We start from the raw sequence: 19962 nt of genomic DNA, 5'->3' as shown, positions 1-19962 counted from the left end.
AAAAGAATAGTAGCCTTAAAGTTGTAGATTCTTTTTGAAAAATTCTATTGTTTATCATGGTTTTCCAAGCTATTGGTAAGAAAGCTATTGAGGGAAAATAAATGATACACTTTGCTTTTTTACGGTTTTGGCTTTGTTGTTTTGGTTTTTTTTTTTTTTTTTTTTTTTCTTTTTTTGGTTTTGTTTTGCTTGAGTTAGGGACTTGCTGTGTAATTCAGGCTGGCCTTGAACACTCGGTGACCTTCATACCTCTCTGCCTTCTCAGTTCTGGGATTACAGGTGTACATGATGCTGCTGGTATAAGCTTTCTTTTTATAGGCATTTTCTGCAGTCTCCAAATTTTGATGGTTGGTTCAAGACACGGTGGAAGAATTGTCCCCCAAAATTGGAGGCATCCCATCTAAAAGGTCTTTTTTTTTTTTCTAATTTTTTATTTAGTGTTTTTATTTTAAAGGGAGTAAAACAACAAGCAAAATGAAACTGTGATAAATAAGACAATAGGAAATCTATCATAGTTAACTATGTTGCATATTGGTATTCCCTAAATAGTTGCTCAGACTACTAGCTTTAGTCTTGTAAAGTCATTCAAATAGTACAGTTCCTTCAAATCAGTTGGTTCCTGGATGGGAGGGTGGGCATAGCTTCCTTCCTGGTTGTTCCTAGCCAGCCCACAGGCTCCCATTGGGGCCCATCTAGCAGGTGCTTGTGAAGAGGTTAGAAAATTGTGTTTGTGTGATAACTAACAGCTGTTGAAAGTAAAAATAATGTTTAGAGGTTGAATACCCACATCTCCTCCTTTATACCTAATAAAAAGAGCTAATTTATCTAGGTCATGTGTCATACCAGGCAGTGAGTGTATAGGTGCTTTATACAGATAAACTCCCTTAATCTTCACAGTTCACTGGCAGGCATTATGAGCTGCCTTATGCAACAGCTGTGGCTTAGAAGGTGCGTGGCTTGCCTTGGTTCACCTCACTGCTAAGTAGTAAGCAAGAAGTGTACCGGGTGCTCTTGCATTGGTTCAGGAGAGCTAACTGCATATATCTTCCCAGTTCTGCCTTCAGTTACCTCAGGTTGGTAGGTTGAAATCACCTACAGTAGAAGCTGGCCAATGCTGTGAGCAAGAGATTCTTTTCTAAAGAATGGGTTGTTAGGGGCTGGGGATTTAGCTCAGTGGCATAAGTGCCTGCCTTGCAAGCAGGCAGTTGTGAGTTCGATCCCTGGTACTGATAAAAACGAAAGAGACAAAAAAAAAAAAAAAGAGTTGTTAAATGTTTATTAGCGCATCACTGGAGGGAGTCGGGATTCAGATGTCAGTAGTCTAACTCCAGCTTTTATGCACTATGATTTATGGTTTTCAATTAGTATAGTATCTACCTTTTTATATGCTTGGACTGATTTTTTAATATTCTATATTATCAAATGCCTATTTTAAACAGTATCTGAAAGTTAAAATGTTCTTTTTAAATAGTTTTAAAATTGAGGTGAGCAAAAAAAAAAAAAAAAACTGAGGGGCTGGGGATTTAGCTCAGTGGCATAAGCGCCTGCCTTGCAAGCAGGCAGTCGTGAGTTTGATTCCTGGTACCGATAAAAATGAAAAAAGACAAAAAAAAAAATTGAGGTGAGCTAAAACGGGGTAGGTGGTGCACCTCTATAATCTCAGCACTTGGGAGGCTGAAGCAGGAGGATCACTAAGCCCAGCTTAGACTATATACAAGACCCTGTGTCAAAAAATGCACAAAAATTCGGGTGGGTAATGAGTAAATTATAAAGAATATTATATAACAAATCAAGATTACTAAACACGTAAGCATTACAGTGTAAACCTTGCATTTTCGAGTATGCTCTTGGCTTATTTTGTGGTTGCTTTCATGGAAAGCCACAGTGACTGCAAGTTTATTATTTGAATTTTTCTTCTACTTTAAATGTTATATCTGAACTACTCTGTTTTTCTTTCCCGTATTGTCCTCTTTTCCCATTAGCCTTGCCTATCGAAATACCATTTTGAGTAAATACTGGTTTGGACATTGTGTATTTTTGTAGGACCTACTTCTCTAGAACCGGAAACAGGTAGAAATAGTAGATTTTGTACTGAAGCTGGAAAATAAATTGGTATGTGCCACATGAGGTGAAGATCAAACTGACCTGTGAATACTTTCTCCCATTTGAACTGAAAATTCATGATACGTCTCAGAAGTAACTTGTTAAATCAGAGATCACTCAGGGAGATCACAATGGTGTATTACTAGTCTAGAAACATTTACATGGTATCTAAAGAACTCTACAAAAATGTATTTCCATTCTCTACAGATTTATATAGAAAGCTTTTGTTGAGCTTATCAATATATTTAACATGTTTTTCTAGTCAGAGCCTCTGATTATATCACCCAATGAACTGTGTTTTTAAAAACAGCTTTACTGAGATTGAATAGACATAAACTGAACATATTTAAACTGTACAGTTTGCTGTTTAGAAATTTTGAGTATATATCCATCACAGCTAAAATAATGATCACACCATCACCCCTCACGTTTCCTTACTCTTGCATTTTCTGGGTGCCTTCTCGTTTTCCTATCCAACTACCATTCATTTTTTCTGTCACTGATGTTTGTATTTTCTAGAGTTTTATACAAGTGGGTCATATAATATGTTTTGGTGTGACTTCTTTAACTCACCGTGTTTATCTTGAGATTAATTTGCGTGTACCACTAGTTTATTTTATTGCTGAGTAGCATTCTGTTATGTGAGTATAATAGTTTTCATCCACATACCTGTTGATGGTCATCCGAGTTGTTTCTCGCTTTTGGAAAATACAAAGGTCCTGTGAATACTTGGGTACACATTTTTGAATAGGCCTAATACCCTTTCTCTTGGGCAAAAACCTTGGAGCGTTGTGAATAGGATGGCTGGGTCATAATGTAAGTGAATGTTTAAGAAGCTGCCAAATTTTTAAAAAATTTTTATTTGGAATGGGGGTTGAACTCATGAACTTGTGCTTGCCAGGCAAGCCACAGACCTAAATCCTCAGCCCCTTAACAAATTGTTTTTCAAAGTGGTTGTAGTACTTTCCACCAACAATACGTCAGGGTCCCAGTTTATCGACATAGCCAACACATTGAAAAGGTCACCGTGTTGTAGATACACATACTTTTTCAACTACACATATTGCAAGCCTTCCTGTTTCACTTTGTGACTGGTTTTTGGTTTTGTTTTAATTTTCTTATCCCTTTTTTTTTTTTGAAAAGCAGTAGTTTTGAATTTAGACAAAGTTCTGCCAATTTGTTTGTTTTTGGTTTTTTTGGTGTCTTTGGTACTGGGAATCAAATTTACAACCTCGAGTTTGCCAGGCAGGTGTTTACGCTGCTGAACTAAATCCCAGGGCATCAGTTTGTTAAGCACTGTACTTACTATGTCAGAGCTGTGAAGGATGAGGAAAGTACAGAGGAGCATAATGGAACTTTCTGGGACAATAGAGATGTTTAATGTAATGATGATGGATTCACTATGGAATATATTAGTTAAAATTAAATTGTAGTTAAAATTGGTTGATTTTAACACAGTAGATTGTATCTCAGCTGATTTTTAAAAGTACCAATAAGCTTTCCTTTTACTACTTCTACACAAACCATTTCCTTCACGCTTTAGGAAGACCCTTTTGTACCCTCCACAGTTTTATCAAGCAAATACAACTAATACACTTGTATTTTACTTAAAATGTTTGCCCTACATAGTCTCAAAATGCGAGGGATACAATATATTTTAATATTATTTACACTATGACCTCAAGTTTAGTGAGTATAGTTTGATACCTTTCTAACTCCTGGTAGGATTTAACCCACAGTATGTTTATACTATCATAGTTTGGTCATTTTCTAATCACTCAACCATGTTTACTTTTAGCAATGTGCCAAATCCAGGGAATTCAATAAAATTCAAAAACGGAATAGTTCTCTGCCTTTCTGGTGCTTTGAGGTAACTGTGCGAGGAAGATTGGCAATAACAACATTAAACATAAAATCATAGGTATGAAGAAAGATAATGATGCTTTTAGCCAGTGTAAAAGATCTATTTGGCTTGGTTACAAATATACAATTCAAGGAAAAATACTGTAACGTAACTCTAAAGGGTGGTGATGGCATGACTAGCGTTAAGACTGGTTTGGAGTACTAAACTTCAGCAACTATAGAAGTTGAAAAGTGGTGAAATGTATGGGAAACCTGTAAAAAAATTTTTTTACCACACCTGGGCCTCATCTTGTAATTGGGAAAATCAATGGAAGCTTTCCATTTGAAACGGAAGACTAAATCTTTTAAGCTTCTAGGAGAAAAACGAGTCAAGAAAATAAAGCTTCTTGTTGATTTTTCGCTCCTCCTCCCTTGTCACACCAGCCTAGTACTGGGGATTGAACCCAGGACTTTTCACCCTACCACCCGTTTTTCCTTTTTCAGTTTGGGACGGTCGAATTTAGGCTCCTGCCATCCCAGTCTCCCAAGAGGCAGGGATTCCCGATCTCCGGCTCTCCCGTCTTGATACAGGATCAGGTATCTTTAGAAGGATCTGGCAAGGGGGCCTTTCACCTTAACAAGCTGTTACTCTCTCCCCTTGCACGGCTTCTAATTAAAAGTATGTTACTCGTCGCAAAGGACATTTTCACTTTTCCACTTAGGGCTAGTTTGTTGGCGTGTGTGCAACGTGTACATTGGTGAGATTGTGGAATTCCTATCATGCTCAACAGCAAACAGGAAGATGCTGAGAGAGCAGAAATACATCTACTTCTTAATGGGTAACGTTCCTCAGGCTTCCGGGAAAACACAAAAATTACAAATCCTAGAATAATTCCCCCTGAGCGGAAGCGTGTCTTCTTGAGGCTGATTGGAGGCTGCGATGCGATGCATCATGGGACTTCGTCTCTCAGTATGCAAAACTGGACAATCCCGGATGTGCGCAGACGCAGTGGTCAGGCAGCGCCGGAAGCGCGGGGGGATAGGACGGCGAGGACTAGGAACTCCAGGTGTCGGAGTCGTCCGGCCGCCGCTAGTAGCGGCGGCTGCCGCTTGAGGGCCATACACTGGTTAGAACCGGTGCGCTGCGACGCCACTTGCCAAACAGGCTAGTTCTAGTCTGCGCTTTTTAGACACCGTTGGCCTACCGGTTATCCTCACTGCCTGCTTTCCCCTTCAGCTCTCTTCTCCTCCTGTTTATCCGGAGCGTAAAAGGCGAAGGCCCGGGGACGGCACCGAGCCCTTCTTGTGCCCATCGTAAGTGCCACAGCCGCCATGGGCCTGACCATCTCCTCGCTGTTCTCCCGCCTCTTCGGCAAGAAGCAAATGCGTATTTTGATGGGTGAGTGAGGGACTGCGAGTGGAGGCCAGACCCCGGTGGGGTGGGGGGCGAGTCTGCTCCTGGGACCGCCTGGGAGCTGTTTCCTCCGCGGGCCGCGACTGCAATTGACGGGCGGGGGTCGGGAAGACCCGGAGGGGAGCGGGGAACCGCGGGGCGAAGGAGTAGTGGTCGCCTGAGCTCTGTCACCCGAAGAGGCCTGTTGAGAACCTCAGGCGAGGTTTCCTCTTGCTGAGCTTGGCTTGCTTTCTTGATAAAATTGAAAGCCGGACAACAACTAGGCGGAGTGGGGAAAAAGCTCTGAAAGCGAACGCTGGTGGGTTCCATGCTCAGGGGGCGATCCTCACCCTGCTTCTCTGGGTGTGGGCGTCGGGAGGGAGGGAAATCGAGGGATTTCAGCCTTTCTCCTCCCCCTTTCCCCTTCGTGTAAATAGTCTGCACGCAGCACTTTTGTGAGCGAGGATTATGGAGCTGCGCGAGTTGCGAATTTATTGGCTTTCATAAGTGACACTATGAATATTTGTAAACAAAATTTTGGTGGGCATTTTTTTATTTTGGGGGGGTTTGTTTTGTATATGTATATATTTTTTGTCTTTTTCTTTTTTTTATCGGTACCAGGGATCGAACTCAGGACTGCCTGCTTGCAAGGCAGGCGCTTATGCCACTGAGCTAAATCCCTAGCCCCGTTTTGTATATTTTTGGATAAACACCTCAGGGCAGAATGATTGGATCATCCGGTAACTGTGTTTAAGGTTTTGAGACTCAGATAAACTTTCCAAAATAGCTATAGCATTTTACATCCTCATTAGCTATGTATGAGGGTTCTGCTTTCTCTATAAGATAGCTTTTGAATACCTGTTCTTCATTTGTAATTTTTGGGACATTTTTGAATTTTAGGTTTATCGTCTAAGAAATCAGAAGTTAAATGGAAGAGAATTTCAAAACTATATGGAATCACCTAGTATTGTTCTGGGTAGACAAGAAGCATTTAATTTTCAGTTACTTAAAAAGCATGAGGCTATATTTTAAACTTTTAGAGAATTCGAAGATGAATCCATGAAAAAAAAAAGTTACACATCTGAAAGTATACTTTTTCTTTTGTGCAGTTATTTTCCCCCCAAAGTTGAAATAATTGTATCCAACTGTTCAACTTGTAAGTGTTCCTCGTTGCCATTATTTGATAACACTTTTTAATGATTGACAAAAATCGGTGAGGTACTTTTACTTACTGTGTTAACAGTTTGATCGAATGCAGGTGTATGGAAAGAGAACAAGTAAGGAATCAGTGTATTTTAATACAGTGCTATATTTATGGTAGTGGAGAGGAGGGAGAATATTATTGAACTATACAGATTAGTGTTATCTTGGCTAGTTGAAAATTGGTTATAGTTTCATTATGTGGAAAATCTCATTGCTGAGTATTTCAACAATATTTGAATGATTAAAGGGATACAAAATTGGGAGATTGTCTTTGAGTAACAGACTATACATTACGTATTTATTGGAGTAAGAACATTAACAGTGGAGAGGTAGAAGAGACTAGGAAGTATGCGTGAAGACGTGTGGGCATGGCTTGGTGTAGAGAACACTCAGCTAGTGTTGAAGGCTCTGTGTTTGATCCCTAGCAGCTGAAGGGAGACGGAGGCAGACAAGCAGTATAAAGCTCATTGAAAATAAAACACAAATTGGGTTATCTATGTTCTTTTCTACAATTTTTCTTTTTGGTACTGAATATTGAACCTGGGGCCTTGGCACTGAGTTGTATCCCCAGTTCTTTTGAATTTAATTTTTCATTTGCCCAGGCTGGGCTTAATATTGCAGACCACCTGCCTCAGCTTCCCAGAGTGTTCTTGATTATAGGTGTGTGCCACTGTGACTGTCTTCTTCCATTCTTTGTCAGTATTTTTGAGTTCATGGTGTTTTAAAATGGAGGTATGAGGTCCATTTGGACCTAGTCAGGATTGATGGGTTCTGAAAATCTCACTAGAATAGTTTCATTTTTGTTCCTCTTCCCATTAGTATCTTAGTGTCAGTTCTGACTTAGAATAATTATATTTTGAGATGAGTGAAATTTAGATTTCTTAGAAATTTGGTTAAGATTACCTAAAGAGATCTTAGATGCTCATTAGGCATAGCTTTATAAATTAAAAGGTTTTTTTTTTTCTTTCTTTCTTTTTCTTTATCCTTTTGAGATAGGGTCTTGCCATGCAGTTCCCTCATTTTGTAAAGCAGGCTGGTCTCAAATTTGGAGTGATCCTCCTGCCTCAACCTCCCAAATCTTGGGATTGTAGGCGTGAGCCACCACAACTGGCTAAGAAAATTAAAAGTTCTTGTTGACATCTGTAATTCCAATACTCAGGAGGTTGAGGCAGGAGAATTGTTGCAAGTTCAAGACCAGCTTGAGCTACAGAGTGAGCTCAGAGCCAGCATTAACTGCATAGTGAGACCCTGCAGTCAAAAAGACACACCTCCCCCAAAATAAACTGTTGATTTTGTCTTTGCTGTATTTAAATTTTTTTTAAAGTAACTACGTTGTATATTTCTTTCTAGTTGTTTTCTGGTTATTTGGGGGCTTTTGTTTTTCTTGTTTTTGTGGACAAGGATGCTTATCTTTTGGTACTATTTCATATGCAAAAAATAAATCAGTGTGTGACAGCTGCCTTTCTTATACCCATGAATGAAACGCTATCTTATGTGTTATAGTACTGTGAAAAGAATACACCTAGAATCTCAGTACAAAGAAGTGGAAGAAAAAGGTTTGCTTAGAGAGCATCAGAATAAGAAAACTTAAGGAACTTTGAGTCTTCCGATAAATCTTTAAGCCACCCTTTGACAGGAAACAGAATAGAAAATATCCTTTGTTTTGTGATACAGGTGGAAGAAGTCTGAATTAACTACAGGGCAAGTGCTGTTTTGGACAGAACCTGATAGAAGTTAAATTCATCTTGAATGGGAAAATAAACTAGATAAAGGAGATTATTTCATTTCATTTAACTTACTAGCATTGCTTTCCTGTGCTAAGTCGTGCTTTAATTTAACTATGAAGGTGTCCTTGCTTAAATAATACTCAACTCAGTTGATTTCAGAAATTGGTCAAACAGATTAGATGTGATAATGAGGCTCTTCCCCTTAGGTGGCTTTTAGAAACAGTGAAGAATGTATAGGTTTTGAGGTACTTGTATATAAAGGCAATCATGTTGCCCTTCTCTACCACAAGACTAAGGTTTACTCCCTGCCTCTTCTCTCCCTTTTCTCTGCCTCCCTCCCTGGTTTCCTTCCATCTTTCCTTCCTGTAGTAGTGGGAATTGAACCCAGGTCTGTCGCATGAATTGTCACCAACTCTTTTATTTTTTACGTTGTGAGACAGGGTTTAGCTAAGTTGCTTTGCTTGTGTTTCTGTTCTTTCTGCCTCAGCTTCCCACAGTGCTTGCATTACAGACATATGCTACGTCTAACCTTGCATTTCTCCCCACAAACAAGAACATTCCTCCTTTTCTTCTCTCTCTCTCTCTCTTTTTTTCTGGTGTTTTGAGACAGTCTCCTTATGCATTTCAGGCTGACTGGAACTCACTATGTACCTAGGGGAGGCTGGCCTTGAACTCCTCTAACAATCCTCCTGCCTCCGGGTCCTGAGTCTTGAGATTACAGAGATCCATCACCACACCTCATCACAATTTTTACTTTATAACTTTCTTTAATATGATCTCTGCCTGTGTTTTTAATCCAAATTGTAAATATATAATGTCTTCTTCCAGTTGGATTGGATGCTGCTGGCAAGACGACCATCCTATATAAACTCAAGTTAGGGGAGATAGTCACCACCATTCCTACCATTGGTAAGAAAGCTTATGGATGAATTTAATTTATCGTATAATTAGTGCTTTGTAAAGATTGCCGATTATCTTATTGGCACTGTAAGAAAGCTACTGTATGGAGATTGAAGGAATTGATGATTTCAGTAATGCATGATGTGCATATAATCATTTTTTTGTCTTTCCTTGTAGGTTTTAATGTCGAAACAGTAGAATATAAGAACATTTGTTTCACGGTGTGGGACGTTGGTGGTCAAGATAAAATTAGGCCTCTCTGGAGGCATTACTTCCAGAATACCCAGGTGAGGAATGCTCTTAAGTTTTTAAAAGTTTTCTTTCTGCTTTCAGTCAGTCTCCGAATTTATTTGACTCTGTGTTTGCTTGGGTGTTGGCGTTTACTGTACGCATTGAATTCTCCTTATTACTGCTCTGTATTGGATAGTACACTCTCGGCCACACCTGTGAGAGCTAAATTAGTTACTGTGGAAGAGTTGCCTAGCCATTTTGGTAAGATTTTCAAAGATGAGGTGGCAGTGCTGTGATGTAGTTGTTTTGGCTTTTTAGAGAGTAAAAGTATGTATCGCTTTCTTCATAGTAGTTTGTAATGAATGTAAGAGAATGATAGACCTCCTTGTAACTTTGTTGTGTTTATTGAAAATGATAAAGATAGGTCTGCTGTGTTGACTTTTAAGATATATTTTCATGTTTTTGTGTGGTATACGTATTCTGGCGTGGAACAGACTTTCAGGGGTTCTGAAGATTAGGGGTTCTCAAATTTGAAGGATGTTAGAATCACCATTTGGGATGGGCTGGCATATAGTTCAGTGGAACAGGTGCATGCCTGGCAAGCACAAGGTCCTGAGTTCAACTGTCAATACCCCAGAAAACCCAACAACAACAACAAAAAACACCGAACTTCCTGGGGAACTTTAAACAGCTGTCCTCCCCAAGCCCCAGTCATAGCCCAAGAGCACTTCAGTCAAACTCTCTTGAGCATGTGAGCCATGCACCATGAGTATTTGTCAACTTCATGTATGTAGAAATCACCTCGATGTTTGTGCAAAACCCCTACTGCTTTAACAGGGTCCAGGGACAGGGGTATACCTCAGCGGCATAAGGACCTGCCTGGAAAGCACAAAGTCCTGAGTCCAGGTCCCGGGACTAAAACAAAACAAAAACATACACTGGGCCTAACCTAGGGCCTGAGATTCTGTGTTTCTGGCAAGGTTACAAGCACTGCTGCTGTTGCTGGTAGGGATCTTTGAGGCGCTTCACTGCACTGTTGATGTTTTTGAGCTGTAAGGCAGGTAGGTCTTCTTGTATTATAGGTTTAGTCACATTTTTGTCATCTGCCCACCTAGGTATCTGTGGCAGCTTCTCACAAACTATTTGTGACAACCAGAAACATCTCTAGGCTTGCAAAGTATGCCTGAGGGGCAATATTTCATCCTGCTGAGACCCAGTGTTCTAGTTTAGAATGAGTTCAAGGTCAGAGAGTTCCTTCTCTAACCTGGTCCTAGTCCTGTTGTCTTTTTCCACTGCATGAGGGTTTGCTCATCAGTTTCCGTTTACCACTAAAGTTGATTTTTTTTTTTTTACATTAAAGCTCACTCTTTATATACATTTAAGTTACATTTCTTTTCTTTCTCCTTTTTTTCTTTAAGTGTTTTTGAGACACACTCTTTGTATATATTTCAGGCAGCTTTTGAACTCACTATGTAGCGGTGATGCTTTTGCTTCAGCCTGCTGGGTTCTGGGATTACAGTGAGAAGGTACCCCCCCCTCCCCCACCTAGGAAAGACTGAGATTTTATTTTATTTTTATTTATTTATGGATTTATTTTGGTGCCAGGAATCAATCTCTCAGAGAAAGAAAGCGATACATACTTTTACTCTCTAAAAAGCCAAAAGAGCTTGAGCTTGCTAAGACCTTAAGCTTGCTAAGCAGGCACTTGGCTCCTGAGCTAAATGCCCGGCCTCGAGTTGAAAGATTTTAGAAAAGTAAATAGTTCAACTACTGTAGAATTGTAGTAGTGGAATACGTTTTTTTTGTTTTGTCTTTTTTCTTTTTATTGGTACCGGGATTGAACTCACGACTCCCTGCTTACAAGGCAGGTGCTTATGCCGCTGAGCTAAACCCCCAGGCCCCAGTGGACTACTTTTAATAATTGTTACTACTTTCTTTTCTCTTAAAATTTTTACTTAATCAAGCAGACTTGGGAGTTACCATGATATTTAGCTTAAACCTATGCCTTAGTAGCATTCTGTACCAAAGTTGAGTGTTTTCTTTCCTTTTTTTGGTATGTCTGTCTGTGTCCCACAATGAGAGAAACCTATATAGTTAGCACTGTTTATGTAGAAAGCACCTTGATGCATCCTGTCCCTCTATCCTTCACCCTTGTCTTTTCACAGTTTGTACATGCCTTGTAGTAAGCAATTGAAATCAGTTCGTGATTCTTGAGGGTCTTTAGTTTATTTTCTCTTGTATCCTCACTATGTATCCTCACTCTTTTGCTTCCTGTGCTTCAGTGTGCTAGGGAAAAGAATAGGAATAGCAAATTCGGATGCTTAATGTAGCCTATAAAAATGATCCCAAACAGCATCCAATTTGTGTTCAGTACTGAAGTCCTGGCTTTGCTTCTGATGAGAAATTTTCATTTCCTAGTGCCTAACCCTTTACCCTTCTGGTATATATGTTTTATATCTGTTGTGCACCTTAAGTTTAATTGCTATAATTTATAAGTGTTATAATGTGTTGAAACAATTTTTCCCCAGGGTCTTATTTTTGTGGTAGATAGCAACGACCGTGAAAGAATTCAAGAAGGAGCAAACGTACTGCAGAGTATGGTAAGCATGTACTTTGCATTTAGTCGTTTTCAAGATGTGTGTTACTTGGTGATGGTGGTGTCAGGTTTTTTGGAGGTACCAAGAAACTCAGGGCCAGAATGTTGTTCACAGGTCCATAAGAATGCATACAAAAATCTCCTGTAGAGCTATTTATTTACTAATCTTGTGCAGAGCTTGGACTCGGGGTCTTGAGTTTGCTAAGTGTGCACTCTGGCACTGAGCTACATCTCTAACCTCTGTAAAGAGAGCCGTTAAAAGCAGAAGCGTAGGTACATGGGTAGGTCAAGAAGGTGTAGGTTGTTTTAGAGTGGTCTATGACTGGTTTTGACGTGTGTGTCTGGTTGAGGATGTCTGATTTAGTCCTGTCTCATAGTTTAGAGATATAAAATTTCCTGTACTGTACTCAGTTCTGAGTTAGGGATCCTGGTTGAAATGTCTTTTCCTCGAGCTTGTCGAGTTCAGTTATCTGTGTGCTTTGCCTATAATTGCTTCAGAAATATGTAGTAGTAACAACCGTGGTAGAGTTCTTTTGCCTGAAAATAAGGGTGATTTGGGCTGATGGTGACATGTAAGCCTTGCCAATTATCACGTTAGCAATTTCCTGTGTTCATGGTGTTCAGACCCCTGAAGGGAGAAAATTGGTGGGGGAACCCTATTACAGGTTTAAGCCTACAGCCATTAAAAAATATTTACTGTGATGAAATTGCCCCATTCATTGTTCACCTGACTTGAAGAAGCATGTGGTTTATAAACAAAATGATTTTGCTTATGTTGGTGACTCAGTCAATGATGGCTTTTTGTCAACTGCCCCCAATTTACGTTGTTTTGTAAACACATATTAAGATACCATGTGCCATGAATTTCACTCATAATATAAAAATCAGTGACTTTTATCGTGCTCTGTAACTCTTTGAAGAAGCACCTTCCTGGCAGGCACAGTGTCCTGAATTCGATTCCCCATTTCCAATAAATAAATAAATAAAACAAGACTGTGTGAGAATTACCAAGGAGCCACTCCCCATTCTCTTCCCCTCTTTTCCTTTGCACCGCATCCCTGACACCACTAATGTACTTTGTGTTTTTATGCAGGCGCTTACTCTGGATATGTGTTTCAATGGAATCATGTCATATGTGTTCTTTAGTAACCAGCATCTTTGTCTTAGTATGAGTTTCTGAGGTTCATTCTCTTATAACAGTGAATGGAATGTTGAATGAAATGTATGTAAAATACAGAAAGGCAGTGTTTTGAGGAGTTAACACTAATTGATTGCAGTTTAGTAGCTGTTAATGCCTGAACTTTTATTTTCAGCTTCAGGAAGATGAGCTGCAAGATGCAGTGCTGCTGCTTTTTGCGAACAAACAGGATTTGCCAAATGCTATGGCCATCAGTGAAATGACAGATAAACTGGGTCTTCAGTCTCTTCGTAACAGAACAGTAAGTATTGGGAGGTTGATGTTGATGTCTGAGGTTACAAGTATCAGGGTAAGAAGCATAATGATTTGAATAATTATATTCAGTGTAACATTTAATAGTTACTCGTTTTGAGCAGTAAGCACATCATTATAAGATGGTGTTATTAACTACTCTTCTGTATATAAAAATCAGCTTTTTAATATTTGAAACCTTTGCAGTGTGCCAGACTTTGCTTTACAACATTCCATTCACTATTATAAGGTGTACAGATGCATTTTCATTGTCTTTTCTTTCAGATTTTTTGTTTGTTTGTTTGCTTATTTTTGCGTTTTTGATACAGAGTCTCTATATAGTTCTCTATAAGCTGACCCTGTACTCCCCATGTAGCCCAGTAGGTCTAAAATTTGTGACAGTCCTCTTGCCTCAGTCTCCAGACTAAATCCGGGCACTTCATGCATGGCTCATTTTCTAATTTGTAATATAATTTTTAAGGATTCGAAGTTTAAATGCCTTTATTTATTTACTTAGGTTTTTGTTAAGTTTAAGTTGTTTTTATTTTAAAGAGAATAAAACAATAAAACCATTCAAAACAAACCAGTGTGAGAGATAAAGGACTTCAAAACGTTATGAAATCAATAATAGTTACCATAGTAGCTTTTGATGTCTTTAAAACAGCTACAGATAACTTTGGACACAGTAAAAATCAAACAGAATAGGAGCAATATAAATGAAAGAATGAATGCAGTAAAGGATTTCAAGCAAGCCAGTACAAAATCTAAAATGACTACCATAATATATCTTGCTACCCTTGAGATAGTCTCTGCTGCCATCAGATTTAACATAATCAAAAAAAACCCCAAAAGACAAAAGATAAAATCCAGCCCTACAAAACAATGGACAGTTTAGGATCTCAGTACAAGACCATTGGGCGTCAATAATAGCTGTAGCCCTTAGAAGGTAATCACCGTAGATTACACATTGCAGTGTCCCTAGACCTGCAATATTAGTGAAGCTCCAAAGCACCACAGGCATCTAACTAACTGCACTTTACCTCAGTAGTTATCACAGCCTGTTTCTCTGGAAAAGCCAGTCACTTCCATGGTGTATGGGGAAGGATTAGTACTTCTTTTTTGCCACTCTGCATACCAGAAGGGTGGGGGTATAGCCATTTCCAGTCCAGTGCTGGCCCACACATGGCACTGGGCCTGTTTGCTGGCACAGCATTGTTCTCGCTCCCCAAGCTCTAGGAATGGCGCCGACTCACACGGTTGGGTCTAGCTGTTTCTAGTATAGCGGTGGCCTGTGCATGGTACTGATTCCCAGAATGGGGTTGTTTGCTGGTGTGGCCATTGTTGTCTCAACTTTAATATTTTAAATATTTAAAAACTTTAATATTTAAATATGTGAGAAATCAGTGGAAGACAGCTGGAATATGTGAAGAACACTGATGTAAATAAATCACTATTTACCATGTCACACTATCAGACGTTTATTAATGAACTTTAATGTTGATAAGTTTTGAAGGAGTTTTGAATATAAGTGTATTGCTTACTTTTCTCTAGTTGCTGAGACAAAATACCTGGCACCCAAAATGAGGGGATAAAAAATTTATTTAGCTTATAGTTTTTGAAGGTTTAAGTCTATCCTCAGTTGGTTCTGTGGCTAGGTGGTGTTGCTTGGGGGCAACCCTTCTTGTCAACTGCAAGCAATAAGAGCAAAAAGGGCAAAAAAGAGGAAAGCATGTCTCTCTTCTTCCCTTATATGTATGCTGGCTACCCACCCCTAAGTGGGTGCAGCACTCACACCGCCAATCCAGGGTGAGAGTATGGACCAATCAGGAATGCTAGATCCAGTAGCCTTTATGAATGCATGAGCCTTTGGGCTCTTCCAAACACAAACCATAACATTCCACCCTGGCCCCCCAAAGACTCGTGCACATCCTTTATGCAAAAAGACATTTAGTCCATCTCCAAGAGTTGCCAGCATCCTAACAGTTTGAGCAGTGCTGAAAAGTCCAAGTTCCAAGTCTCCTCTGACATATTATACACTCTTAACTGTGAGCCCCAGAGCAAATAAAAACGAAGTTGAACACTTCCAACATTGAATGGCACAAGACAAGCACTACCATTCCAAGAGGTACAACCTGAGATACAAAGGAATGGGACCAAATCTAGCAGGGCAGCCATTAAGACCTGCAAGTTCCATGTGCACCATTTGAGGTAATCACTGGCAAATTGTGAGCTCTAACGGGCTTGGGTGACTCCAACCCTGTGGCACTTCTGGTGGTTGTAACTCCCACAGCTTCTCTCTTGGGTCCTCTTGCCCTCTCCTTGAAGCTTTCCTTAGATGATCCATGTTCCTGGCTTTTCCAGAGTTCTAGGGTCTCCATGGAACTGTGCACTTCACACTTAGCTCTTCACACACTGCCCTCTCAGGAGTGCACTGCCTGGCCTCCCAGGACTTCTGAAATCAGGGTGGATCCTTTTTTAACCTCGGAACTCTTGCATACTGTATGCACTTGAAACAAGCACCATGTGCATGATGCCTTGCTGTCCTGGCTGTAGGGGTCGAGTGGCTGAGTCGCTGAGCTCTCTGAACCTGATAATGAGGACAGATTTTCTGTGACATTGCCATCCTGGAACATGGCATTCTGGGGCTTTCTCCTCACAGCAAACTCTTTCAGTTTTGAGGTTTTGAGCCTGCAAAGGGTGGAGACCTGCTGCTTCCTATGATGCCCCACCCATCTTTTCTTTTCTGTTTCTTCTCAGCAGTTCCTTCTCAGTTCTGTCATTACAGTCCACAACTTTGCTGGACCTTTCTTTCTTGACAAACTCACAGTGTTTGAAACCATCCTGTTGAGCTCTCTTCGCTCTTGATTTGCAACATAAGTCTGGCTAAAAGCCCCCAATAATAACCCTAACCTTAAGGCATGCCACAGCCTCAAAATTCAACTGCCTTGACTTTTCTTTTGCCACATTAATAAATCTGCCAGGTTTTTTTTTTTTTTTTTTTTTTTTGTTTTTTTTTTTGATCAGGAATCAAACTCAAGACCTCATGCTTGCTGGGCAGGCACTTGTGGCACTGAGATGAATCTACTGTCCCAATCTGCCACCCTGAATCTCATTCTCAGGCAAATTCCCTGGACACGTGCAAAATACAGACAAACTTTCTGCCAAGTTATAACACACACATCATATGCAGTCCAATAACTAGTGTAGTCCTTCCTCCCAGGAGAAAGCTCCCAAGCCTGGTCTTTACTGATTTTCTTGTCTTCTCAGCTCTATCCAGAATCTCCCACACAGAATAGCCTAAGGTGTTGTAGCCCTGTGCTTCAGGTGACATCTGCGAACCTTTCCAGACTTCCCACAAGCTATTTCCAAAGGCTCTTGAACCACATGAGGAGGTAGAGTCACAGCAGTGGCACCACTCCTGGTACCAAATTCTGTCTTGGTTACTTTTCTCTCATTGCTGAGACAAAATACATGACTCCCAAAGTGAAGCAAAGAAAGGTTTATTTAGCTCACAGTGGAAGTTTCAGTCTGTAATCAGCTGACTCCAAGGCAGAGGGGTGAGGCTGAGGGGCAGCAGTTCACCGAAACTGCCACAGATACCAGAAACAGTAGGAGACAAAGGGTAAAAGTGGAAACACATGTTTCTCTCCCTTGTATTGAAGCTTCCTACCCACCCCTGGGTGGGTGCTGCGCTCACAATGCCAGTCCCAGCACTAGCCTGTGAAACCAATCAAAAATGCTAGATTCAGCCTCCTTTGTGACTAGGAGGGAGTTATGTTTGGGGGGAACATCCAAACATAAACCATAACAATAAGATTATTAGATAGATTTGCTATCGCATAGCTCATTGCATGACATCAGTGATGAACTTATGGGCAAAAGTTAGTAATTGTTGTGTGTACCAAGATGACTTCACAAACTACTAGCTATATTTACAGTAGTTGTGCATTCACTTGTCAGCATGACAGGTACTATTACACACAACACGGCCATTTGTGTTGTGTTTTGAGAAAGGGTCTTGCTTCATTGTTCATGCTCACCTTGAACTCTTTCATGTAACATGGGCTGGTCTGAAAGCTCAGTGATCTTGTGCTAGGATTAGGGGTGTTCTCCACCATACTTGCCTCTTTGTCTGTTTGAGATATTCAGGGTTGAGTGAAACCATGATAAAATGCAAGTGATACAAGTGTTCCATGCTGGGAGAGTACTGATTCATGCCTTTCCCCAGCCTAGTGGTGTACTTGAGTATTCGGTAGTGAAATACTAATTGGCATGTTGATGTTCAGTGATCCTCCAGCATTGAAGTGAGGTTTTTATTCCAATATGAAATAAAACTGATCAGTTAAAAGTAACCAAAATAGACTAGAATGATAGTTATATTACATTTTAGGTGTTTTGTCTTGCTACTGAAAACGTTTCACTGCATTTCACTAAGTCTTTTGTAAGTAAGATTTACTGCCCTGTAAAATGGGAGAACCGTTTCTTGGAATGTATGAGAGAAAGACAGTGGCGTTATCTGAAATTTTTGTCTCAAAATGTCCAAAGCTCTAATGTTTTGTTGTGGGTTTTGTTTTGTTTTGTTGCTTTGCAGTGCTAGGGATGAAACTAAGACTGTGCCTATGCTACTACACAATCATTTTTCCACTGAGCTACATCCTTCAAAGTCTGCAAAGCCTGCCCTTTTAAAGTTTGTCCTTTCTGGGCTGCAGATTGGCTCATTTGTAGAGCAGTACAATGTTCTAAACCCTGGGTTGAATCGGCAGCACTGAAAGGAAGAAAATCACCTCTTCTATTTAGGTTGATGGGGAGTAACAGGATGATATGGACCAAGATGAATTATTTAGTAGTTTTAAGTTTCCTCTTCTCATAATAAATGGTGTGAAAATGGCTAAATCTAATAGGGAGGCATAGTTTTACATGGGGGTAATTTTTTTTTTTTTTTTTTTTTTTTTTGTCTTTTTCCTTTTTATCGGTACTGGGGATGGAACTCACGACTGCCTGCTTTCAAGGCAGGCACTTATGCCGCTGAGCTAAACCCCCAGCCCCTAGGGGTAGGTTTTGTGAAAAAGCAAGAAGTATAACAAAGTTTCCAGTCTAAAGGGTATTTTTAGGTAAACTTTACTACTGCCAAAGTCATTGAACATAACGAGAAGCATATGTGCATGAAAGGTAATAACATTTGTTCACAGGTATGTCTACAGTGTAATACAATTTTATTTCCGTCTTAAACTGTCTGTTTGTTGGGAGAAATATTTAATTTTTGATTAAGGAAGTTTAAATACTGGTGGTATGTGCTCCTGTCAATGAAGTATTTTCTGTTCTTTTTCTTCACAGTGGTACGTTCAAGCTACTTGTGCTACACAAGGAACGGGTCTGTATGAAGGACTGGACTGGCTGTCAAATGAGCTTTCCAAACGTTAAATGAAACTGGGTATCTCACCAAGGACACGTTTGATAGAATTGGTCTAGGCTTGTTACAACAAAAGTAGTTTGCATTTTGGTTATTGGAGAGTATCTGGGACTGGCTTGGACAGAATATTACAGCGTTTAAACTTACTTTGTTGCCAATTACTGTTTACCAAGTCCAATGTTGCTGTTTAGCAATATATGCTTGGTTTTAAAAAAATTTTCCTTGGGGAAAAAGTATCCTCTCTTAACTTTACTTCTAAGCCTAAATGCCTAGACATAGCCATTGTGTCACCTTAAATCATTTTGAATGTGTTTTGAGCCCACAACAAATAATGTTTTAAAAGTTATCTCTTTGCTACTTTACTGATTCCTTTATCATTCCTGGGACAGTCTGCTGATTTAAAAATGTAGCATTCCATTTATATTTATTTCTGTCCCTGCCAAAAAGATTTTCTAATATTGCTTGTACTTGCCAGGGAAACACTCCAAAACACTATTCCGCTCTCTTGCACTGAGGAGCTTATTTCTTCCCCCCTTTATCAACTCTGGCTTCCCTCAGTCAGACTTACCTTGGTGTGGTTTGGATTTGATGGCTGATTCTGTGCTGGTGGCAACACAGAATATGGAGGTGGTTTTTTTAATAGTCAGCAGATTGTCTTTCCTTTATATTATTATCTTTTTTATTGCATGTTGCTTTTGGTATCAGCCCAGTAGATAATAGTTCTGCTGGTGACTCTGCCCAGTAGATAATGGTTCTGCTGATGTTTTATTGTTTATTGATGAACATATCTGCATCAAGAGTTTTTGGAAGCCTCATCAGACTCAGTAATTTTTCTTCATAACCAATTTTGAATTGTTCCTAATAAAATGATAAAATATACATGCGTCTGTTCTTTTGAGTCTTGATATTTGAAATGGATTTTCTTGTGCAGTAGGGTTGATTTGCATATTTCACATCCTATCAGCTGTAAAACATCCTAACAGGTTTAAGTTGGCAGTTAAGTTAAAGGTTATCAGTAATATGTCAGTGAGTGAGTACATTGAAAATTCAGTTTTCTCTGGTAACATCAGATTTGATCCTGTAGCTTTAAAAATTCAGATCAATAAATAGTAACATGTAAAAAAATGA

The 19962-nt window shown here is 39.7% G+C and overlaps 1 protein-coding gene across 1 annotated transcript; it reads left to right on the top strand.

Annotated features, from left to right (window-relative positions):
- The first annotated feature begins 4972 nt into the window (after nucleotides 1-4972).
- LOC100723892 (ADP-ribosylation factor 4) lies at nucleotides 4973-19713 on the top strand. The gene is made up of 6 exons (XM_063257337.1): nucleotides 4973-5344; nucleotides 9097-9177; nucleotides 9346-9455; nucleotides 11928-11999; nucleotides 13309-13434; nucleotides 18759-19713. The coding sequence occupies exons 1-6, from the start codon at nucleotides 5278-5280 to the stop codon at nucleotides 18843-18845; spliced, it is 543 nt and encodes a 180-aa protein (XP_063113407.1). The 5' UTR covers nucleotides 4973-5277; the 3' UTR covers nucleotides 18846-19713.
- Nucleotides 19714-19962: the final 249 nt, after the last annotated feature.

This window comes from Cavia porcellus, unplaced genomic scaffold (assembly GCF_034190915.1).
Source record: "Cavia porcellus strain 051 isolate PalLab524CR breed Dunkin Hartley unplaced genomic scaffold, mCavPor4.1 scaffold_10, whole genome shotgun sequence".
NCBI classification, from domain to species: Eukaryota; Metazoa; Chordata; class Mammalia; order Rodentia; family Caviidae; genus Cavia; species Cavia porcellus.
This window is presented reverse-complemented; position numbering and strand designations above follow the sequence as displayed.